This window comes from Microcaecilia unicolor, chromosome 1 (genome assembly GCF_901765095.1).
Source record: "Microcaecilia unicolor chromosome 1, aMicUni1.1, whole genome shotgun sequence".
In the NCBI taxonomy this organism is placed as follows: Eukaryota; Metazoa; Chordata; class Amphibia; order Gymnophiona; family Siphonopidae; genus Microcaecilia; species Microcaecilia unicolor.
Window position 1 is genome coordinate 270,690,442 of NC_044031.1, and position 25,473 is coordinate 270,715,914.

Genomic DNA, 25,473 nt, shown 5'->3' on the forward strand with positions numbered 1-25,473 from the left:
CAATACAGTCTCAGTTATCCGATCTTCACTCATCCGACCATCCGGCATATCCGACAGACCCCCGGTGACATCATACAGCTTCTCTTTCTGTTTTCCGATCCTGGGACACTACTTTTACCACAAAACAGCGCTGTTGTGAGCCAAGACCCTGCTTTTACTGCCTTTGTTTTTGTATTGTTTGAGGAGTTACCATTATTTTCCATATTATCTGACTTTTCATTTATCCGATAATGGATCTGCCCCATTTAGATTGGATAATCAAGACTTTACTGTATTAACTTATTGTTAAGCAAATTTTCATTCATAGGTGATTTTGTGGTATTTAAGGTGTGATGTTTTGGTACAAGGAAAAGCTTTTGTGCTTGGAATGTAAGCACATATCTGCAATTCTGCAGGAAACATTTTATGCATAATTGAGATGAGGGTGTTATCTGCTTAAGTGGTTTGATTGGCAGAATGCTTCCATTCACTTATGGTCAGTACTTATGTAACTTCATTTACTATTTACAGGCGTCTCATGATAGAGAAGATAGCAGCTCACCTGGCTGATTTTACCCCTCGCCTTCAAAGCAACACCAGAGCACTTTATCAGTACTGTCCTATCCCAGTTATCGATTATCCCCAATTGGAGAATGAGCTGTTCTGTAATATTTATTACCTGAAACACTTTTGTGATACCTTCCGGTTTCCTGATTGGCCAATTAAAGATCCTGTAAGTCCTATCATTTTTGTTATCTAGTACCACTGCAGGAATAACCTGAGATAATACAGTATCTCAAATAGCACAACCAGGTGAGAGCAGGTCTGGAGTTTGTGTTACATAACATTAGTGGAGCCCTGTGCTATTCCTATTTTCCATTTTCATGTCCAAAAAAGTCTTCATCAAATATTTTAATTTTTACCAACTTTTTAATGAGATTTATGATAAAAGTTGGACAGTTGAGCATATGTTAATTATGAGTTCTTTCATGGCCTGAGAAATTTCATTGTTCAAATACTCGTATTTAATTTGGAGACGTGCAGTTGCATGAGAACATAAATAGCCTTGAGTATAATAACATTTTCTTATGCTTTCTTAACTACTTTTTGATTTTGGAGAAAATGCAAATGAAGGCTCAGAAGGCATGATAACCCAGATTTTCTCATTTTTTATAGACTTTGAAAATACTGAATTTAGTTTATTTAAATATTTGATATACCATCCTTAGAACAATGAACTCATCAGAGCAGTTTATAATACAGTATAAATAAAATAGAAGAAAAGATCCTCTACATCTGATGTCTGAGCAACTACAAATCTATGTAAAAGCACCACCCGGTCCAAACCCCCAAGAATTATTCACTCTCAAAAGCCTGGGAGAAAAGATGGAAGCAACCTTAAAGTGGGGCCTAGGATCTTCACATCTAATTGAGGGAGGTAAAGGATTCCAAAGAAGGGAGGAGGTGACATAAATGAAAGAGTGTTAAGTTATATCAAGACAGGAGAAAGTAGTGTTAATTCTCACACTGCGATTGAAATGGTGTGTATGATAAGGGATCAGTAAATTAAATTTCCTTGTCACAAACAGCAGATGAATCCAGGAACTGGTGGGTTGTGTCCCTCTACCAGCAGGTGGAGATAGAGATAACAGAACTGTTGGGAGTAATAGCAGACGGCCAGCCCCTCTATCAGTTAGTATATCTCTATCTCCAGCAGGTGATGGACGTCTTCTCTCCAGCTCCTGGATTCAAGGCCACTGAGAGTGCTCCTGGTCCGTTGGGCAGTTGAGCTTGGAGGGGGTGCTTGATTGAGGGTGTCAGCTTTGGAGGCATACCTTATTGCAAGGTCCCTGCCTCACCCCATACTTTCTTCTGACAGGTTTCACTGCTCTCTTTTTTCTGCTCTTTCTTCCCTCCTCACTTTAAAAAAAAAAAAAGAGAACCATAGAATTTAATAAAAAAAAAAAAAAGAGCTGAGAGCCTTCGGTGCCTGTCTGACAGATTCTGCTGCTGTCAGAGCCAGAGCGTGTTTCCTTGGCTCCTGCTACCGGTTTAGCGCTTGAGGGGAATCAGCTGGTAAGTGCCGGCCTCGGTGTGTTTTTTTTTTCTCTTAACGGGGCAGTATGGCGGCGGAGACGTCAAACACTGTTCCCGCTATGGGAAGCAGTGTTCGGCAGTGGGAATTTGTAGCGCTGATTGCGCTGAGGGGCCTGGGGCAGAGGGCTGTCTCCAACAGGGAGACGGCGTTTTCCCGCACTGAGTCACGTGGTCCTTGCACCATTTTGCTTAGCGCTGCCGAAGTGGTTCCGGTGGCAGTTCCTGCTCTCCCGCCTTTTCCCTCTGAGGAGGTCTTATCGGGGGGGGGGGGGGGGGGGGTCGGAAACGCTGATTTCTTTGTCGGGTCACAGTCCAATGGCTACTGTGGCCCAGGGGGAAGTGTTCTCCAGAATTTGTTCTTTTGATACATCAGGCCTTTATTTTAAAACAGGCCCCTCCCCCTTTCTACCTCAATTCTCTCCTCTGGACCTTCGGCTGTTCTTGGGGGTGAGAAGGGGCTTTTGGGGTCCCGTCCTGATGACGGGGCAACTCTTAAGAGGAGAAGGACCTCTCCTGGTGATAAGGAGGGGTCTTTGGCTCCAGGCTCGGCGGCTCCGTTGGTCATTGCTCCCTCGGAGGGGTCCTGGAGACAGGCGACTGATGAGGAATTGGAGGAGGTTGACCTTCCTCAGGAACAGGCGGATGATTCCTCTTCAGTCCGTCTTTTCCACAAAGATGAGTTATCTTCTTTCTTTTTGCAAGCCTTAGAGGCTTTAAATATTGAAGACTCAGATGTTGCAGCTGCACAGTCTTTGAATCCTAAGATGGCCAGCACTAGACGTCCGGCTAGGGCTTTTCCAGTGCATGAGGCCATTGACAAGTTGATTTCTGCCCAGTGGTCGGACCCAGATAGCGCTCTGAGGGTTTCCAAGGCCATGTCTATCTGGTCACATCGGTGTGATTGGAGCAGTTAGCCCTCACTAAGGTGGACGCTCTAGTGACTGCGGTTACTAAAAAGACTATTCTGCCATTTGAGGGTGGAGTAGCACTCAAGGATATGCAGGACAGGGGTCTGGAAGCCTCTTTGAAGCGCTCCTTTGAGGTGGCTTTGTTGGCACTTCAGGCTTCCATTTGTAGTTCTTATGCGGCTAGAGAGTTTCTGAGTTGGCTCCACTCCGACCAAGAGCCTCTTCAGGAGACAGATGGGGCCGGGTCTCCGTTTTTTTTCTCAAATGGAGGTAGGTCTGGCTTATTTAGCGGATGCCCTTTATGACTTGGTTTGTTCTTCGGCCAAGCTTATGGCTTTAGCTGTTTCCTCACGGAGGATGTTATGGCTTCGACATTGGTCGGCTGACATGGCCTCCAAACAGGTGCTTATCCGTTTGCCTTTTTGAGGTAAACTGTTGTTAGGGGAGGACTTGGAAAACAAATCCAAGCGCCTCCCTGAAGATAGACCTAAGCCTGCTTCCAAACGGGCCCGCTAAATCGTGTTTTCGGGTTGTGTGCCGTTATCGCCCAGGTTGGGCTTCTGGCTCCTTTCAGTGTCCCCGTTTCTTCAAAGATCTTCCTTTCGCAATGAAAAATGGGCTGCAGGAGCCTCCGGTCATCAGGGAGCCACTCCTCGCACCTCACAATGATGGGGCGCTGACCCATTATTGGGTACAGCAGATAGGAGGGTGGCTTTCTCTGTTTCTCCCAGAGGGGTCAAGATAACCTCAGACCGATGGGTTCTAGACGTGGTGCGGGACGGGTACAAACTGGAATTCAGTGCACCCTTCACAGAATTTTTTCTGGAATCTCGAAGCGGAATGCATTCGAATCAGGTAGCGGTTCTATCCACTTTGCGAGAACTTCTAAGGTTGGGAGCTATAGTGCCCGTCTCACCTCCCAAATTGCGCAAGGGCCGCTATTCCATTTACTTTGTAGTACCCAAAAAGGTGGAGCTTTTCACCCAGTTCTCGATTTAAGGGTCGTGAACAAGTTTCTGCGAGTTCGTCATTTTCGCATGGAGATATTACATGCCATGATTGCGGCAGTCCAGCCGGGAGAGTTCTTGACGGCGCTGGACCTCAAAGAAGCTTGCCTGCACATTCCAATTTGGCAACCGCATCAGAGGTTTCTCAGGTTTGCGATTTTGGGTTGTCACTTCCAGTTTCAAGCACTTCCCTTTGGCCTGGCCATGGCGCCACGCACCTTTTCAAAGGTCATGGTGGTGGTGGTGGCTTTTTTACACAAAGAGAGAATCCGGGTTCATCCTTATCTCAACGACTGGTTGATTCGGTCCAACTCTCCTCAGGAGAGTCGGACTGCCACCTCCAGGGTGATCTCTCTTCTTCAGTCTTTGGGCTGGATTATCAACTCAGAGCCAACTGTGTCCGACTCAGACCTTGGAATACCTAGGGGTGCTCTAAGACACGAAGATAGGGAAGGTCTTCCTTCTTAATGGCCGAAGAATAAAATTGATGGCACAGGTGCATGCCTTGCTGCAGATGCCTCGCCCTTGCATTTGGGACTATGTGCAAGTCCTGGGGTCTATGGCAGCTACCATGGAAGTGGTGCCGTGGGCGAGGGCTCACATTCATTCTCTGCAGTTGTTTCTTCTGAGCAGATGGTCTCCAACTTCTCTGGACTATCAACGGCACCTGCCCTGGACGGATGCTGCCAGGGGAAGCATGTCTTGGTGGATCTGCCCGACCACTTTGCAGAAGGGCATGCCGTTAGCCTCCCTGAATTGGGTGGTGGTCGTGACGGATGCCAGTCTGGTGGGTTTGGGAGCTCATTGTCTACACAGAGTGACTCAGGGGACTTAGACCCCACTCGAGGCGGCGTGGTCCATAAATCATTCGGTGTTGTGAACGGTGGTGAATGCCTTGGCCGATTTTCAGGATCTCCTGGAAGGGAAACCTGTTCAAGTTTTGTCGAACAGTTCAATGATGGTAGCTTACATCAACCAGCAAGGAGGGACTCGCAGTGTGTCTCTAGCGGTGGAGGCATTCCCGTCTCATGGAGTGGGCGGAGACTCATGTTCTTTGCCTTTCAGCGGCTCACATTGCAGACCAGTCCAATGTCCAGGCGGATTTCCTCAGTCGAACTCTGTTGGATGCGGTGGAGTGGACGCTATCAGCGGCTGCATTCAGACTGATTTCTCATTATTGGGGAACTCCAGTGATGGACCTCATGGCCACGGTACAGAACGCCAAGGTGTCCAGATTCTTCTCCCGGAAAAGACAGCCTGAGTCTGCAGGAATCGATTTCCTACTGCAGCCGTGGCCAAAACAGGGGCTACTCTACGTATTTCCTCCTTGGCCTCTGATAGGGAGAGTTCTCCATCGCATCAGTCGTCATCGTGGGCTCGTAGTCACGGTGGCTTCAGACTGGGCCCGAAGGCCGTGGTACGTAGACCTTGTTCAATTGCTATACGACACTCTGCTGCGGCTTCCAGTAACTCCAGATCTACTGCAGCTTCCGGTAACTCCAGATCTACTGTGCCAATGCCCTGTCCAGATGGAAAATCCCTCCTGCTTTGGTCTTATGGCCTGGCTATTGAAAGGAACCGATTTGAGAAATAAAGGGTTTTCGGAACCTGTGATTACCACGCTTCTACAAGCACGGAAACAGTCCACTTTTTATGCTTACGCTAGAGTATGGAAAATCTTTTTCTCGTGGTGTGAGCAGAAGACCGGTTCAGGAAGGTCTTTCTAAGGGTCTCACTTATAATTCTCTGAAAGTGCAAGTAGCAGCTCAAGCTTGCTTTCGAGGTCAAGTAGCCGGGTTCTCCTTAGCAGCTCACCCAAATGTGATACACTTTTTGCGAGGAGCCCTTCATCTTAGTCCGCCTCTTCGGCAACCTTGTCCTCCTTGACGGCTTATCCTGGTGCTCGGTGCTTTGCAAGCGTCTCCGTTTGAGCCTTTACAAAAGGCAACGGATAAGGATCTTGCGCGTAAGGCGGTGTTTTTGGTGGCTATTACCTCAGCTCGGTGCTTTTCTGAACTGCAGGCTTTGTCTTGTAGGGATCCCTTACAATTTTAAGATTTGGGGGTCTCGATTCGGATGGTTCCTTCCTTTCTTCTGAAAGTAGTTTCAGAATTCCATCTCAATCAGACTCTGTTTCTTCCATTGTTTCCGAAAGAGGATTTTCCAGGGGAGTTTGCATCCCTTCACCTCTTGGATGTCCGAAGGGTGCTTTTACATTACCTCCAGGTTACCAGTGAATTTCGGCGATCAGACCACCTCTTTATCCTTTCAGGGCCACGGAGAGGTGAGGCAGCTTCCAAAGCTTCTATAGCGCGTTGGATTAAGGAGGCCATTGGGTCGGTGTATCTGTCACAAGGTCAAGAGCCACCTTTGGCTCTACGAGCTCATTCCACTTGGGCGAAGGCGACGTCCTGGGCGGAGACCTCTACCCTTCATGTGGATGAGATTTGTCGAGCAGCTACTTGGGCTTCTTGTCAGCTTCCTGCCCTTCTTAGGGTAGGCTTTGGTACATCCCACCAGTTCCTGGATTCATCTGCTGTTTGTGACAAGGAAGGTAAAATTAGGTCTTACCTGATAATTTTCTTTCCTTTAGCAACAGCAGATGAATCCAGGATCCCTCCCGTTAGCCGACTACTTTTTTCCGCTACTGTGTTCTTTTTTTTTTTTCTCTAATGCAGATTGACAGCTATTTAAAAAAAAAAAAAAAAAAAACCTGCCTCGGCAGGGATTGTTGGAGCTCAAGTTCCATAGTTACAATTTTCCAGTTGGTTCTCTCTTATTATAGTGAGGATGGTTTCTGAGTTCAAGTTGAGTTTGATTGGCCTACTTCTTCTTTCGAAAGACTTATACTAACTGATAGAGGGGCTGGCCATCTGCTATTACTCCCAACAGTTCTGTTATCTCTATCTCCACCTGCTGGTAGATGGACACAACCCACCAGTTTCTGGATTCATCTGCTGTTGCTAAAGGAAAGAAAATTATAAGGTAAGACCTAATTTTACCATGCTGAAACACCAGGATCTTGAAGTGAACTCTAAAAGGAACTGGGAGCCAGTGAAGGGAAATTAGTGTAGGAGTGAAATAATCCTAGCGTGAGGCCCTAAGGAGCAATTTAGAAGCAGTGTTTTGGAGAAACTAAAGATGCTGCAGTATAATTCATATCAGTAATCAGTGTGGTTAAGAACAAAGACAAAGACCAAAGTCTTAATGTCATTGGTATATAGATAGGACCTAACAGTGTAGAGCAGAATTAAAGGACATCATTATAGCCGTAATATGATTGTCAGTATCAAGAAAGGGTTCAGGTGTATGCCTGACACAGTTATGATTATGAAGGGAAACGTATACACCTTGGAGAGAGGAGACATGTGGCTACCCACATAGCCACTGATACTGAAAGATTGTTTTAAGCCATTTTGGTACAGCCAGGCAACTATGATGTCCAACCTTTGGTCAAGATGACTACTATCGTGGGACACTACCTAGATATCATCTCCAAGGAAATAACAGCTAAGTCTGAGGTCTTGAATCAGAGTCGCCAAGGATACAAAGAGACTAAACAGCACAAGAGTGAGGACCAGCCCAAGTGATACTGATTGGTGACTGGAGTCTTCTAGAAGTCTTACCAATGAAGGTGACAGTGAAAGATTGATCAAATATATAAAAGGGTCAAGAGTCATGGGTTTGATGTACTGCCTTTCTGTAAGTTCAACCAAAACAGTTTACATATCCATCCAGTTGTCCTACTTCCAGGTTAACAGCATGGATAGTTCTACTAAATTGAATACTAAGCTAAGGTCAGGAGAAACTATATTGGCTTTCTTGCCAGCATCCAAGTAACATCTTATGCAACAGGCAGATCATTAAAGTTTCTGTGGAATGTCATGTTTAAACCTTACTTGTGTCTGGTGCAATAAATTAGTCATCCAAGATTTTACATAATTGCACATAAACTAATTTTTCAAGTACTTTTGAATGGGGAGAGTAGAGATTGGCCAATAGCTGGCTAGGTCAAAGGAAGATTTTTTTTTCTTCAGCAAAGGCCATATTTAGACATGTTTCTGTTGAGGTAGTGTAGGAGCAAAACAAACATACAGTAGCTCCTGTGGAACACTGTGGATGCCAATTAGATGTAATGGTAGCACTCAGGATTATTAGGTTACTTCCCCTTTAAGCAAGTCTTGAGTTCTACAGTTCCTGAATAATCCCAACAATCAATGAAACAGACCAATTATTATAAAAGTAAAGGCTGATTTATTTAAAATCAAGTAACAGCCAAAGATAAAAACAGTGGTAGATTAGAATGCTAGGAAGCACAGAGAAATACAACAATCACTTTTTTACGTTATTGTGAAAACACTTATCTTCAGAGTTAAAGACCTTAAGTTTATGCCTCCTGAATTACCCATTAGCAATAACAGAGCTACCACAACTCTGATAGTGGAGAAGTGTTTCCCTCTGACCCTCGGAGAGGCTGCAAGTCCAGAGAGTTTATGCTAGTAGAGGAAGTCTTAAGTGTTGCTGTAATGCAGGGTCAAGTAGTGGAAACCGGTAGGGTCTACGAGCTGCAGTTGCACTGGGGCAAGTATCAGGTCAGATCTGATGAGGTGATCAAATAGCTCTTGGTTCACAGCGGCGCCTCTTTTATACACCTCTGGTAGAGGTCCTATCTGTGGAGATAAGCACTTCACTCTGTTCTGAATATCTATTTTATGTCATTCATGATGCAGTTTTGGGAACCCAGATGCCAATAGTCTTATGATTTCACTTATTTAAGGAACTTGGAGGGTTCTGGCGCCGTAGTAGCTAAAGTTATCTTGCCCTCAGTACTTTGCTTGGAAGAGGTTTCAGAGTCAATACTGGTCAGGAATTGCATCAGCTGAGTGGGCCACAAATAGGTTTTTTGCTAAGGAGCAAATTCAAGTTAAAGTTCACTGTGCTTTAAGGCGCAGTCTGAAGAATAAATTGCAGGAGATTGAGCCAAGCTTTGCATTGCAGCTATGTAAGCAGGGGTCTAAACTCTATAGTAGGAAACCGCCTAAGAAAGACTGCTGTTGACCATGTCCAAGAGAGGGTGCAGAAACCTTATATGAGTAACCTTTACCAATGGGGATAGGAAGAGATCAGCTGAAACTATAGCCTTCATAGTAGCGAGTGTTTTTCTGAATGAGAAAGAGGTGGCGGAAGAAAATAGATCATTTTAAAGAAGCTATTTGTGTATGAAACTCACGTCACTGGCACCACCGATCCACATGCACCAGCAACACCCCATTCTGCCTTGGCTCATATCTCCTCCAAACACTTCCTAATTGCAAAAAGGCCCTTGCCCAACTGACAGTATTCAGCGACATCTTCTTACTCTATCCTGGTCCCCATCTTATTTTATTTTCCTTCTCACCTTTCTTCCTTTTTCCTTCCTTTCATTACCCCAAATATATCTGTATACCTGTGCTTTCTAATCTTCTACCTTAATCCTTCAAAACTGCTTCCCATAACTTGGTGAGCACTAACACTGGACTCCTCTGCTCATCTCCCTCTCCCCCATCCCCCAAAACTACCACTACTGAGGCACCTCTCTCCCCAAAGAAGATTCTGAAGTCAGAGGAAGATGACCACAAGCTAAGTCCCTTTTCTTCTTCCCCCTGCTTTTTACTGCTCTGACCTCCCTTCACGCCCTCCGGTCACTGCTGCTCATTAGCACCAGAGATCTCGCCTGTCATCCTTCTTACCGAGGTTGGATCTGCTAATGCTGCTATCCTTGTCATGTCTAAAGATGTCATGTCCAGATGAATAACCATTCTCTGTTCCACTGCTCTCCAGCCATCTGTTGTTCTGACTGCCAACTAGAAACCTCTGGCTACCCTTGATGATCCTCTGAAGCCTGTGAAGAGACATACACAGCATCCCTTCCAAGAACTCATCTGGCCAGAAAGCCCTTGTCAGACTCGATTTGCCTACTTGGAAATCTCAGCCCTCTGACAGACCAACATAGAGCAATACCTCTGCTAGGCCCAAAATTCTCCAAACTTGCACCTGAAATCCTCAAATCCCCCATGCCAAAGCTACTTTGCCCTCATGTAAGGGTGTGGATCCCCATTGCAGATGGGCCTGCTGACCATAAAACACCGGGACCTAGGAGCTCCCTAAGGATCATGAGGAGGAGTCTGTCGCATCCATCTCCACTTGAAGAAAGAAGTACCTGCTCCCCCATTCCCATTTTCCCCCCAAACTGTATCTCCCTTTGGTAGCCTGGCTCTCCTAACACCAAAAACAGAAATATTTCAATTCACATCTGTACTCCACCCCCATACCACCCAGCACTACCTTGCAGCCCACCCTTCTTGAAAGAAATGATCCCAGTACTCCCTGACTACCTGCTGCCCCCTTCAGACTGCCTAAACTCTGTACCACAACTTTGACTCCACACCTGATCATACCACCTGACAAGCGCAACCTCAACTCCAGAGCCACCTCTACTAGACTTTACCTGCATTGTGCCAAGTGGCTCCAGAGCAGTAGCCCTTTCTCTAAACCAGTGTATGACATTGTGAGACAGATGCCAATACCTCTAAAGGTAAGAGGAATTGCAAAGGCCATCTTAATTAAAAAGCTTGAACTGTAAAGTGAACATTTGTGTTTTGGTGTATATTATTACTTTCCAGATATATGTATAATTTGTTGCTGATAACAGTACAACAGATAGTTCTACCACTGCACAGATTTTAATGACCTTAGTAATATTAGAGTAGAATAAAGGGTAAATATTTAGTGTGATCAATTTAACCATGCTTTGCTTTTCAGTATCATTCTAAAAAATGTAAATAAAAACACTGAAATCCAATCTTTGTACATGTAATTATGTGCTAATGTTCTTTTCCTGTGCTAGAAAGAAATGAATCTATTTTATAGAAGAAATATGTATGTTAATAGGCAGTAATCTGTGAACTAAGAATGTCTGAATATTCTTTGAGGTGAAACTGCTTAAAGATGCGCTTGATGCATGGAAGAAAGAAGTAGAGAAGAAACCCCCTACCATGTCAATAGATGATGCTTATGAAGTTCTTAATCTTCCTAAAGGACAAGGACAGTAAGTGACCATAAGAGTATAACCAAAGAAAAGGACAATTTCTGTTAAGAGCAAAATAAAAATGCAAATTGATGATCTCTGATTTTACTTGAGTAACAATGCCTGGGAGGGAGGATGGTTAAAGGGAATCTAAGCACTTTTGTTTAACTCCATAAATTCAGAAAGGCTGTGTTCCAAAGTGTTACACTGCAATAGTCATTTAAAATAATAATGTAGTAAATGGAGGCAAAGAGAGACCACCATCAGTCCTCCCTAAGATGAGATCTGAGGACTACTATGTGTAGATTCAGTTATGTCATTGGGGTTATTATTGGCCCCAACGGAATCAGACATGAACAGACTGGGAATGTCACAAAAATGGCCGCCTTGAAATTTAAGATGGCTAGTAAAATAAACTGTAATTGGATTTGGATGCTTTGAGGACCTGTGAAGAAATAGTGTGTTTTAAGCCTATAAAATGTATTAGATATTTTCCTGCATTGATTGATCTAAAGTGTATTTATCGTATTTGGCCAGCAGGTGGTGTTTCTTTTGTTATAAAGCTGTTACAAAGAACTAAGTATTTTTTTTTCTTTAGTTTGACACAAACAGGAAGCAAGAAGCAGTATATATTTGAAATCTTGTTGACTGGGCTCTGATTGGCCCAGGAGCTCATCTCATTTGGACTTTACTGGTTTTGAGTTCAGTTTCAGCCATGGAGAAGAGAGAGAGAGCTGTTTGCTGTAAAAAAAAAAAAACAGTTATATTTGATAACCGGTGAACAGCTATATTTATCCAGCTATATATATCCTGATCTCCCAATGTACTTTCTAGGAAGTATGCAAATGTTTAGTTAGTTTTCTAATTGATCTGCAGTTGGCTGCCAAGGGAATATCTGGGAATGGAGTGGATGTTGTGCTGTTCATGGAAGAAAGAGTTTATAAACAGCTTGAGAATCTGAAGGTGGACAGATGGTATACATCCCAGGATACTAAGGGAGCTCAGAGAGGTTCTGCGGGATTGGAGACAAGTAGATGGAGTCCCTCTTCACAAAAGTGGAGACAGGGAAGAAGTGGGAAACTACAGACCAGTAAGTCTCACGTCAATGGTAGGAAAAATAATGGAGTCACTGCTGAAAGAAAGGATAGTTAACTTTCTAGAAGCCAACGGGTTATAGGATCAGAGGCAACATGGCTTTAGCAAAGGAAAATCCTGCCAAACGAATCTGATTGACTTCTTTGACTGGGTGACCAAAGAACTGGATGAAGAGCTTGTGCTAGATGTAATCTACTTGGATTTCAGTAAAGCCTTTGATACGGTCCCCCACAGAAGACTCGTGAATAAGCTGAGAGGGCCAATTCTGTTTAATATATTTGTGAGAGATATTGCTGAAGGGTTGGAAGGAGAGGTTTGCCTTTTTGCAGATGACACGAAGATAGCCAATAGAGTGGATACCCTGGAGGGAGTAGAAACAATGAGAAGAGATCTCCAAACATTAGAAGAATGGTCAAGGGTTTGGCAATTAAAATTTAATCAATGCAATATGTAGGGATCTCTTATAATCAAACAGTTATTTGTTACTGTTTGCTAAATGCACATTTTTTTTGTCTTGTTACTGTTTGCTAAATGCACATTTTTTTTGTCCACTGAGACGCTGCTCTGACGGTTTATGCTTGACTTTGTTTTCAAGGATTATTTAACACTATAGTTCAAAAAGAGACACAGATATTCCCTTTACAATTGGATAGAGTTAAAAATCAACACACGGTGAGAAGACTCCTGACGTAGGCCTGTATGGCCGAAACACAGCTGTGTCGAGTCCCTTTCTCCCTGCTATCCTTTGGCTAATAGTGTTTTAATTTTTTCATGAACAAGTGTCGTCCTTTTCATTTTTTACTTTTTTTTGTATTTGTATTTTTAAATACAAATTTGATATTTTCTTGTTTTTAATTTTTTGATTATTATTATTTTTGTTTTGTTAGTCATCTTCGCTGTTTTGCTTTTTTGTGGGTTTTTTTTGCGAAGACTGGTTTCTTCTGTTTTTTGTACTACTTTTATATATTGGCTTCATATTCAGCATTTTAGTCTGGTGCGTGTGTTGTTTTTTTTTTTAAATAGCCATAATGAATATGTATGAGATGTATATATGCAAATGAATACGCAACTGTGCCAAGCCACACACTTTGCCCCCCTCCCCAAAATGAAAGTCATGCTACGTCCATGCTCCAGCCTACCTCAAATCTATGTTCTTGGTATATAATGTTGCTTGCCACAGTTACACCGCAGGGAATTACATGATTATGTGCTTGCTCAATTTTTTAAATGTAAAGGGCTATATACTTGTCTGTATGAAAATATATCAAAGACAAAAATCATAGCAAGTTGTCAAAACTTAACATGCAGGACAGACACTTATCGCACAGGCACCATACTATATGCAGTGGCAGGTAGCACAGGTGCTCCTCTGCTGTCTGCTACTGCATGCAACATGTTGTAGGCCTGCTGATAAATAAATAAATAACCCACAGAGAGCTATTGTGGTGGTTTACATCCCCCAATATCTCTCTCCCTGATCATAGAATCTGATCCCCCAATCTCCAAATCCCATCCCTCCATTTCCTGATCCATTCCCCATGCCTGTCCTCTTTCCCCCATTTCCCCCATCCTACTGCCATCTGACTTACCATGGGGCCATGGTAAGTAGGATGGAGTGGGAGTGACTCCTTGGTTGTTTCTGGGTTCCAAAATGGTGCTGATGACCCCTAGCAGTAGTCTTGTGGTACTATCACTAGGAGTTGGATATTACTACCAGGGGTGGTCAGTGACATTTTGGAACCCAGAGCCAGATGAAGCAGGAGTGGAGGGGGAGTGCTCCTGCCCCATCCTACTAGCCAACCAGGGATAGCCCTCAGGTAAGTCTTGGGTGGTCTAAATGGGTGGGAGAAGGGTTGTCTGGCAAGCTGTGGGAGAGACTTTGTGAAGGGGAGGGGCTTGGGGATCAGATGGGGGGATGGAATTTTGAGATCGGGGGTGGGGATTGAATGTCCCTCTTGATGTGGCGTTAAGTGCAGCTACAGCTAGCTCATGGTACTGCTTCATGTGCTAGTGGTCAGTCGGCCACTTGTCTGAACTACTCATGTCACACAGGTCCCGCTAGCTGCTTAATGCAGCTTAGTAAAAGGGCCCCTATTATATTCCAAAACTTTGTAAAAAAATATATTAGGTCAGATTTTTTTATTGCAAAGTTTTTCACTTTGACCATTTTCTTATATGTCAAATGATTACAAATTGGATTTCTGAGTTAACAATAATAGATATAGAGTGAAATGTTTTCTCTTCACTTTGCAGGCATGATGAGAGCAAGGTTAGGAAAGCCTACTTTAGACTTGCACAAAAATACCACCCTGACAAGAACCCTGAAGGAAGGGTACGTGATTTTTATGATGATACATAATAAATGTGCTCATCTGAAACTTATCATTGAGAAGAAATCACAAATATAACTTTTATTTCTGTAATGTTGGCAGCAGTAGTAAAGCTTTTTGTTCAGTTCTGTTGCAGAAATATTTACACTGCTCTTTTTCTGTTTTCCATAGGACATGTTTGAAAAAGTGAATAAAGCATATGAGTTCTTGTGTACAAAGTCAGTCAAAATAATGGATGGCCCTGATCCAGAAAATATCATTTTAATTTTGAAAACTCAAAGTATCCTCTTCAACAGGCACAAAGAAGGTAGGAATAGAGACAGAATGATAGATAAGTATATCTTGTTTATATTCAGATTAGTGACATACTCATGTCTTTATATGCAAAGGACATGTAAGTACTTCAGCATGGGGTTAGTGAAAGGATTCACCACCTATGATGCTGATTTCTCCTTTAATTTTTATATTGAAGCTGCAATGTATACTTGTTGCCAAAGTCACGTTTTTAGTAAGCATTCCATTCTTGTCTATAGTTTTAAAATTGTATGTACATAGTATACTGTAGGGTAGGGCAGTAGTTCCCATACATGTCCTGGGTTACACTGTATACAGGTTACACTGTATGCAGATTTATCTCAAATATATTCATTGTGGATATCGTGAACATCTTAAGGTTTGGGAACCACTTCCATATCATCAAGCTGATCAATCCATAGACTGGTGGGTTGTGTCCATCTACCAGCAGGTGGAGATAGAGAGCAAACTTTTGCCTCCCTATATGTGGTCATGTGCTGCCGGAAACTCCTCAGTATGTTCTCTATCTCAGCAGGTGGTGGTCACACACAGCAGCAGCTCTGGCTAGGCCTCCAAGCCTAATTTTTAGGTTTTGTTGAGTGCCTGGGGTTGAGGGCTCTTTTGAGCAAGTGCAAACCTGGTGGTGCCAGGTCCCTCCTTTTCTCCCCCCTCCCGCTGGCTCCGTTTAAAAAAAAAAAAAAAAATTTTGAACGTCCTTAAAGGCGTTTATTTCGACGTTTATTTAAGCGTCTATTGCAGCTACTCACTGGGACACCAGGTCGTTACAGCTCGGAGCGGACAGCAGGTAATTTTACCTTTTTATAGCGGGCAGGGGGTTCCCCGATTCTTCTCCTCGTGGCATATGGCGTCGGAGGGCGAGGGCGCAAAGGGTCGCTCCCCGGATCGCTGGAGCGCTTCTAGAGGGGATGCGGGGGTCTTCAAGCCTGATTCGCCCTTGTTGGGTGACAGTTTCGTGACTGATGTATGTCCCGGTCCTTCCTCCGGCGTGGCGGTTTTTCCCGCCATAAACGCCCATCCCCCGCTCCTCGCCTCCGCCATCTTGGCCGGCCACGCGGCTCGGACGGCTTCTTCTTGGGCCGCCCTTGAGGTTGGAGACATTAATGCCATGAACGCCCTTAATTTGGGCGACGGCACAAAAGCGGCTAAAGTTAAGAGCCGTTCTTCCCGCGCGGCTCCTTCGCGGAGTGTCGCGCCGGACGCCATCTTGGATGCGCAGCATGTCTCTCCCCCGCTCTTGCGAGCGCCGGTTGAGGGTGCGTCTGGGGCTGTTGCCCAGACTGCGGAAGTGCACAGTCTGGGGGGTTTCTCCCCCGAGTTTGTTTTGCTGCTGCATCAGGCCTTCCTCATGCACAACGCTGCCCCTGCTCCCTCGTCTGGTAAAGAGGTTGAGGTTCCCAGAGGTAAACGCCCTCGGGTTGATTCCCAGGCCTTGGAGGAATTTGTCTCCTCCGATGTAGATGAGGGCAGCGTGTCTGAGGTCTCCCAACGGTCCTTTGCGGATTCCTTGGAGGAGACGGATCCCCGCTCGGTTGGAGCGGATGACCCCTCTGCAGCGTGGCTTTTTAGCCCAGAGGATTTGCCCAACCTGTTGCTACAGGCCATGGACACTTTGAAGATTTCCTCTCCGGAGGACGTCTCTCCCTCAGCCCCTGTTGGCTCTGCCATTATGCTGGGGACGAAGCGCCCGCCTAGAACCTTCCATGTGCATGATGCTATGCACACCTTAATTTCGGCTCAATGGGATGTCCCAGAAGCGAGCCTTAAAGTGGCTAGGGCTATGTCCCACCTCTATCCTTTGGCTGTGAGTGAACGTGAGGCCTATCTGTGGCCTACCGTGGATTCTTTAATCACTGCGGTGACTAAGAAAACGGCGTTGCCGGTGGAAGGTGGCACGGCCCTAAAGGACGCCCAAGACAGAAGATTGGAGGCGGCCTTAAGGTCGTCCTACGAGGCTACTGCTTTAAATTTGCAGGCCTCAGTTTGCGGTTCCTATGTGGCCAGGGCGTGCCTGACTATGGTGCGGCGGGCTTCCCCCTCGGATTCTTCCTTGAGGGATGATTGGCCGGCCCTGGAATCGGGCTTGGCCTATTTGGCAGACTTGCTGTATGATGTCTTGAGAGCCTCAGCTAAAGGCATGGCTCAGACAATCTCTGCGCGGCGGTGGCTTTGGCTGAAGCATTGGTCTGCTAACCACGCCTCTAAATCCCACCTGGCTAGATTGCCTTTTAAAGGCAAGCTGCTCTTTGGGGTCGAGCTGGACAAAATCGTGACCGATCTCGGCACATCTAAGGGCAAGAAGTTACCAGAGGTCAGGGCTCGAGCTAGTGCTCGCCCCGGTACCTCCAGAGGACGGTTTCAGGAAGCCCGTCGGTACCGCCCGGGCAGGACGGGCTCTTCTGCCTCCTCTTCCTTTAAGAGGACCTTCTCCCCCAAGCAGCGTTCCTTTCGCAGAGACCGCCGTCCCGGAGGTGCTCCCTCCGGTCCTCCCCCAGGGTCTCGTACCCAATGACGGGGTCTTGGTCCACGCCCCAGTGCAGATTGGAGGACGGCTGTCCTCGTTTCTGGGCGAGTGGACCACAATAACTTCAGTGCTGGAAGTCATCAGAGACGGCTACAAGCTAGAGTTCTGCCGACCCTTAAGAGACGGGTTTGTACTCTCTCCCTGCAAGTCTCCGGTCAAAGCTGTGGCAGTGCAGCAGACCTTGGACAATCTCATCCGCCTGGGGGCGGTCGTTCCGGTGCCAGAAAATCAGCTTGGCAAGGGACGTTACTCCATTTACTTTGTGGTACCAAAGAAAGGAGGTTCTGTCCGGCCTATCCTCGACCTCAAGGGCCTCAAGGGGGTCAATCGGGCCTTGAAAGTTCGGCACTTTCGTATGGAGACTCTCCGCTCTGTTATAGCGGCAGTGAAGGCAGGGGAGTACCTGGCATCCTTGGACATCAAGGAAGCGTACTTGCATATTCCCATCTGGCCTCCTCATCAACGCTTCCTGCGTTTTGCAGTCCTGGGCCGACACTTCCAGTTCAGAGCCCTCCCGTTCGGGTTGGCTACTGCTCCGCGGACCTTCTCCAAAGTAATGGTGGTCATCACGGCCTTCCTGAGGAAGGAAGGAGTACAAGTCCATCCTTATCTGGACGACTGGTTGATCCGAGCCCCCTCTTATGCAGAGTGCGGCAAAGCTGTGAACCGGGTGGTTGCTCCTTTGAGCTCCCTGGGATGGATCATCAACTGGGAGAAAAGCCAGCTGCGCCCCACTCAGTCCCTGGAGTATCTGGGAGTTCGATTCGACACCCAAGTGGGCAGAGTGTTCCTGCCAGACAATCGGATTGTCAAGCTTCAGGCTCAGGTGAACCAGTTCCTAGTAGCCTCTCCTCTTCGGGCTTGGGACTATGTGCAGCTGTTGGGCTCTATGACGGCCACGATGGAAGTAGTGCCCTGGGCCAGGGCTCATATGAGACCACTTCAACTCTCTCTGCTGCAGCGCTGGACTCCGGTGTCGGAGGATTATGCTGTGCGCCTTCCCTTGGGCCCAGCAGTGCGCAAGGCGCTGAGCTGGTGGACGCAGATGGACAAGTTGTCTGCAGGAATGCCTCTGGTGACCCCAGAGTGGATTGTCGTCACGACGGACGCTTCCTTGTCGGGCTGGGGAGCCCACTGCTTGGGAAGGACAGCGCAGGGACTCTGGTCTCCTGCAGAGGCAAAGTGGTCTATCAACCTCCTGGAACTCAGAGCCATTCGGTTGGCGCTTTTGGAGTTCATCCCGGTACTGGCGTTGAAACCGGTACGGGTTCTGTCGGACAATGCCACGGCTGTGGCCTATGTCAACCGCCAGGGAGGTACCAAGAGCGCCCCTCTAGCCAAGGAGGCTATGAATCTATGCCAGTGGGCGGAAGCGAACCTGGAGCAGCTTTCAGCGGCCCACATTGCCGGAGTCATGAATGTCAAGGCGGACTTTCTCAGTCGCCATACCTTGGAGCCCGGAGAGTGGCAGCTATCTGCTCAGGCGTTCTTGGACATCACGAAGCGCTGGGGCCAGCCGAGCCTAGATCTGATGGCGTCATCGGCCAATTGCCAAGTGCCGCGCTTCTTCAGCAGAGGACGGGACCCTCGATCCCTGGGAGTAGATGCTCTTCTCCAACAGTGGCCGACACAAGAGCTTCTCTATGTGTTCCCGCCCTGGCCCATGTTGGGCAGGGTGCTAGACCGGGTGGCAAAGCATCCCGGCAGGGTAATCCTGGTGGGTCCGGATTGGCCCAGACGTCCCTGGTATGCGGACTTGATCAGGCTCTCAGTCGACGATCCTCTGCGACTGCCAGTGGAGCAGGGCCTGTTGCATCAGGGTCCCGTGGTGATGGAGGATCCCTCCCCCTTTGGTCTTACGGCCTGGCTATTGAGCGGCAGCGTCTGAGGAAGAAGGGCTTCTCAGACAAGGTCATCGCCACTATGCTGAGAGCGAGGAAGCGCTCTACTTCTACTGCTTACGCCAGGGTTTGGCGTATCTTTGCAGCGTGGTGTGAAGCAGGCTCACTTTCTCCCTTCACTGCTCCAATTTCTTCAGTGTTGGCGTTCCTGCAAGAAGGCCTAGAGAAAGGCCTGTCGCTCAGTTCCCTTAAAGTCCAGGTAGCGGCTCTGGCTTGCTTCAGGGGCCGCCTGAAGGGTGTTTCCCTGGCTTCGCAGCCAGATGTGGTGCGCTTTCTCAAGGGAGTTAATCACCTGCGCCCTCCTCTGCACTCAGTGGTGCCTGCGTGGAATCTCAACCTGGTGCTAAGAGCATTGCAGAAGCCGCCTTTTGAACCCTTGTCGAGGGCATCTCTGAAAGACCTGACGTTGAAAGCAGTCTTTTTGGTGGCTATCACTTCAGCCAGAAGAGTTTCCGAGCTCCAGGCGCTCTCTTGTCGAGAGCCTTTTCTGCAGTTCACTGAGGCAGGAGTGACTATTCGCACAGTGCCTTCCTTCCTGCCCAAGATTGTTTCTCGATTCCATGTGAATCAGCAGCTCTGTCTCCCTTCCTTTCGTAGGGAGGACTACCCAGAGGAGTACTCTGCTCTTAAATATCTGGATGTGAGACGAGTCATCATCAGATACTTGGAAGTGACCAATGATTTCCGGAAGTCAGATCATCTGTTTGTCCTGTGTGCAGGTCCTCGTAAGGGTCTGCAGGCTGCTAAGCCTACAGTGGCAAGATGGGTCAAGGAAGCCATTGCAGCGGCTTATGTGGCCGCGGGGAAGGTGCCGCCTATCCAGCTGAAGGCTCACTCCACAAGAGCTCAGGCGGCCTCGATGGCAGAGGCCGGATCCGTCTCCTTGGAAGAGATATGCAAGGCGGCAACTTGGGCTTCGGCTCATACATTCTCCAAGCATTACCGTTTGACTGTGGCTGCACGGGCGGAGGCCCGGTTTGGAGCTTCAGTGTTGAGGTCAGGGATTTCAATGTCCCGCCCTGGGTGAGTACTGCTTCGGTACATCCCACCAGTCTATGGATTGATCAGCTTGATGATATGGAAGGTAAAATTATGTATAATCATACCTGATAATTTTCTTTCCATTAATCATAGCTGATCAATCCATAGCCCCTCCCAGATATCTGTACTGTTTTTATTCTGGTTGCATTTCAGGTTCAAGTTTAGTCTTCAGTTACTTCAGAAAGACTTCGTGTTCAAGTTTTTTCACTTGGATTCTTCAAGAGTTAAGACGAGTTTGTGTTACAGTGAGCTGCTGCATTCCTCTCCCCTCCGTTTTACGGGGCTGGATTGAGACTTAAAATTCTGCCGGCACTCCCTCCCGCTTCGTGCGGCTGTAGGGCAGCTTTGTACCCTTCCCGCTTCGGCGGTGTTAGGGTCAGTCAGCTCCTCCCGCGGTTGCGGTTGCAGGATAAGCCAGATCCCCCCGCATCGGCGGGTGTGGTGTCCCTCCCCCGCTCTGCGGGGATGAGCTGGACGGATTCCCCTCCCCCACTTGTGTGGGGATGAGCTGGGTTAATTCCCCTCCCCCGTTTCGGCGGTGGTGAGCTGGGCAGAGTGTCCCTTCGTGGGTGTAATTCTCTAAGTGCTGAGTCCTGCGGATGGAGCTTTGATATCGACATACTGAGGAGTTTCCGGCAGCACATGACCACATATAGGGAGGCAAAAGTTTGCTCTCTATCTCCACCTGCTGGTAGATGGACACAACCCACCAGTCTATGGATTGATCAGCTATGATTAATGGAAAGAAAATTATCAGGTATGATTATACATAATTTTACCTTCTCTAGGTGTACCCATTTGAAGTACAGTAACGTGAGATCTCTCCATATTTTTATTTTATTTGTTACATTTGTATCCCACATTTTCCCACCTATTTGCAGGCTCAATGTGGCCTACATAGTACCGTAAAGACGTTCGCCTAGTCTGGTAGAGAAACAAGTACAAGATGATGTTGTGGTCGGATAAAGGTACATGTGTTTCAGGTACAGTGGGGATCGGAGGGAAGAGTGTAGGCATTTAGGTTGGGTCGGTGGGGTATGCCTTTTTGAATAGGTTGGTTTTTAGTGATTTCCTGAAGTTTAGGTGATCGTAGGTTGTTTTCACAGCTTTTGGCAATGCATTCCATAGTTGTGTACTTATATAGGGGAAGCTGGATGCATAGGTTGTTTTGTATTTAAGTCCTTTGCAGTTTGGGTAGTGAAGGTTTAGGTATGTGCGAGATGATCCGGTTATGTTCCTGTTTGGTAGGTCAATGAGGTTTGTCATGTATCCTGGGGCTTCACTGTAGATAATTTTGTGGACCAGAGTGCAGATTTTGAAGGAGATACGTTCTTTGATTGGAAGCCAGTGTAGTTTTTCTCAGAGGGGTTTGGCACTTTTGAATTGAGTTTTACCAAATATCAGCCTGGCTGCTGTATTTTGATTGGTCTGGAGTTTCTTTGTGAGTTGTTCTTTACATCCCATGTAGATTCTGTTGCAGTAGTCTGCATGGCTTAGTACCATTGATTGCATTAGGTTACGAAATATTTCCCTCTGGGAAAAATGTTTTACACGTTTGTTTCCTCATCTATCTTATAAGTCTCTTTATAATTAAACCAACAAATTATATCTCCCCATCTGTTGCCTCTGCTTCTGAAAGCAAGTATTCTGCTTCTGTTTAGAGTTTTTCTATTATCTTTTAGATTTGCAGCCTTTCAAATATGCAGGCTATCCAATGCTTATTAGGACCATCACTATGGAAACTTCTGATGACCAGCTCTTTTCAAAAGTATCTCTACTCCCTGCTGCTACTGATCTGGCTTTCCACACAGTCAATTGTTCAGCCCTTAATGCAGAGGAGTTAAGGAGGGAGAATGGAATAGAGGTAAAACTAAATGATTAATTTTTATATTTGCATAGTTTTTGACTTTCTAAACCTTTGTATCTTTTGATTACTTTAAAAACTTTAAAAGGGGGTAGCCATGCTAGACTTTTATAACAAATTTGTTATAACAAATATGTTAGAGGTAGGTAGCACTTTATAGACTAACCAATTTATTGAGGCATGAGCTTCTGAGGATATCTGGCAAAGTGGACTGGTTCTTGAAAGCTTACACCTCAAGACTAAGAGGTCATCAGTCTTTGTCAGTTGTTTACTGTTATTACTTCAGCTTTGTTTATTGCATGTCCCTCTTTTGTCATGCTATTTGCACTTACATATTATCTCCCTCTCCTATGGGGGGGATTCCACGTTTAGTTTTGTGATCATGGGTAGTTTCATCTTAACTCTGATATTATTTTAAAGTTTAATAATTTGAGAGTGCTTAAAAATGCAGTAGAGAATTTGTCAGTATTCTGACTTTTAGGGCTGTACAGTCATATAGTGTTGTCTTCTTTTAGGTCTTACAAGAGGCCTTTTCTCGTTGTGTAGCAGTCTTGACCAACTCAAGTAAACCAGATGATATGTGTGTACAGGTAAATACATATATCAGTTTGACAGAACACAATTTTGGGGTGTATTTTTGCTGTACTGAAAAAAATTGAAAAAGAAGAGTGGTATATGTATGAATCCAAGACTATGCATATATATTTCATAAGTAAAAGAAGATAATGTGGCTTCCTGGTCATGAAAAGGTTTTTCATACTCATCATAACTGATGTGGAAATTGAACCTCTATGTTGGTCCAATCACCATTACTTTTATGTCAAACAGGTGGCCTACCCTTTTTGTTGGGCCTAAAAGGAATCAATGGATTAAAGTGAGGAAGAAGGCAACATTTTCATTTCTCAGTCAGATCCTTAGTAATCCTGTCATTGGAACAGTATGAGTGGGGAATAATGTGATGACTCAGGCCTACAATTGTCTTCCTCTAGAGAGAGTTTTGTGTGACTGAGTCTAAATTGGCTCCATGGTATGGTGTAGAACTGCATTCAGTAAAGCAAGAGAAAAGTAGGCAGGAGAGATGCTGGATAAAGTCCAACTTAGACTAAGATAAAGCCAGTTTGCTGGCCTAAATGCAGGCTTACAATATAGCAATTGTATAGGCTAATCTTTACTTGGAATTGGGTCTGTGCTGAATGGCTCTAAGAAGCTTTTTTTTCTGTAGTGTGAAGCCTGGTTGACCCATTTACAGTATGACCTATTTTCTCTACAGTGTGAGCTTGTCCACCAATTTCTTCTTTTGTTAAAAAAGAGATCACGTCTTGCGCACAATTTCCTTCTTCTGTGGTTGATACCACAGTTATCCTGGCATATGGTTGTTAAGTGCTTAGACAGAACTAATCTAACGATAGAGTGAAGGGATGGTTCCGCTTTGTTAGAAGTTTGAACATAAGAATCACCATATTAGGTAAGACCATAGGTCCATCTAGCCCAGTATCTTGCTTCAAACAATAGTTTATTAAAATTTGCTATACTGCCTAGCTTACCAAGATCTCACAGTGTACAACAAAAGCATAATATAAAATAAAAGAATGCCAAAATATGACTCCCAGGGATAAGCAGTGGCTTTCCCCAGATCTGCCATAATGGTTTATGAACTTTACTTCCAGAAACATATCCAAACCTTTTTTATACCTAGCTGTTCTAACTGCTTTTACCATATCCTCTGGCAGTGGGTTCCAGAGCTCAGCTGTTCACTGAACAAAAAATATTTTCTTGCCATTTGTTTAAAAGTATTGCAGTTTATGGTTTATTTAGTCTTGCTATACCGCTCAAACTGACAAGCAGAAATAGGTGGTGTAAAATACATATACATTTTTTCAGAAACGGAAAAGAACTACAATATTGACAGGATAGAAACACATTCACTAAGAGGGATAGAATGTAACCATTATTCAGGCACACACAAGCATAATAGACTAGAGAATAAACCGGCAGGGTTAAAATTAAATCAAATTTATCAGGAATGCAATTTCAGAGGGGAACATTATCACTCACATTTAGAATTGAACATTAAATGCCTGTCCAAAAAGCCACATTTTCAAATCCCTTTTGAATCCTTTTAAAGAGGATATACCATTAAAATTCAGTGGCAGAATGCCTTGTCGTCTCAAGTTGCGCTTTGTTTTGGACCTGGGAGAACTACCCAAAAATCATTGATAGATCGAAGAGCACGAGATGGAGTATAAAGAATTGCTAAGGTAATCTGGGAAACCTACCTTAAATCCTTTGAACATAAGAAATAAAATGTTATACAGAATTCTCTGTTTTCTGGTAACCAGCAATATTTTTTGAACGAGGGAGTAGCATGATCCATTTTCTTTGCATGACATAATAAATTGCCACATTTTCTATTATTTGTAGTTTTTTCAGTAGAGAATGTGAAAGACCGGCATAGATAATATTGCACTAGGCCATCTTTGAAATAAGAAGAGAAAATAAGTCTATGAAAAATATGAACTTCAAACTAACGAAGAAACTGGCCTTGTACAGCTTTGTAACCTATGGAAAAAATGAATGCTTTGAGTCTAGCATGACTCCGAGATACCTAAATGAGTTACAGTTGTAATAGTGGCCCCAAATAAAGAGAGAGTGTTTGGTGGTTGGCGTAAGTGACCCCTGATTCAATATGCTGCCATCTTATCTTTAACACTGTTCTGTAATGGAATAACCATTCTGCTATATGATCTAAGCAGTTCTGAAGAGGACCTAAGGATGGTGAAAGGATCAGTTGGATAAATTAGCAGAATGTCATCTTTGTAGAAATATGCAGATATGCCTTGGTTTTGAATAAGAGCAGCCAGTGGATTCAGGAACAGGTTGAAAAGGAGGGGGGAAGTATAGAGCCTTGAGGAATCCCACAGTGTAAAGGATAAATACCTGATGAGCCCAGATGAGAAACTACTGTAAAATATAGATTTGATAGAAAAGAGGAAAATCAATTCCAAGCAACCCCTGAAATTCCCTTAGATGATAACTGGGAAAGAAGCAAAGTAGGGTGAACCAGATAAAAGTTGCTGATAAATCTAATGATAGTCTTAATAATATCTTCTGTTTATCTAAGTGGGAATGAATTTTACTGAGCAGCAGAGTGAGAACTGTCTCTGTACTAAAGTGGGGTCGAATGCCCGACTGCCTTGGTTTCAGTGCTAAAGACTTTTCTGCAAAAGTTGATAATTGGAGGAAGACACTATCTTTTCAAGGATTTTTGATACATTGGTTGATAATAAGTAGGGATTGCAGGGTCTAATGGTGGCTTTTGTAAGTATGGGGTGAACAATGATCATTTTCC

At 45.2% G+C, this 25,473-nt stretch overlaps 1 protein-coding gene across 5 annotated transcripts in view; it reads left to right on the forward strand.

Moving 5' to 3' along the window:
* The window catches only part of DNAJC13 (DnaJ heat shock protein family (Hsp40) member C13), a 542,758-nt gene that overhangs the window by 295,324 nt on the left and 221,961 nt on the right, over window positions 1-25,473 (forward strand). For all 5 annotated transcript variants that reach the window (XR_003942499.1, XM_030206535.1, XM_030206508.1 and 2 more), the window contains 6 exons: window positions 511-712; window positions 10,963-11,078; window positions 14,406-14,484; window positions 14,654-14,789; window positions 21,943-22,124; window positions 22,640-22,714. Coding sequence is in view for 4 of the 5 variants with exons in the window: in XM_030206535.1 (XP_030062395.1) it covers window positions 511-712; window positions 10,963-11,078; window positions 14,406-14,484; window positions 14,654-14,789; window positions 21,943-22,124; window positions 22,640-22,714 (790 nt within the window). In the remaining variant the exon portion in view is untranslated. The remainder of the gene's footprint in view (window positions 1-510; window positions 713-10,962; window positions 11,079-14,405; window positions 14,485-14,653; window positions 14,790-21,942; window positions 22,125-22,639; window positions 22,715-25,473) is intronic.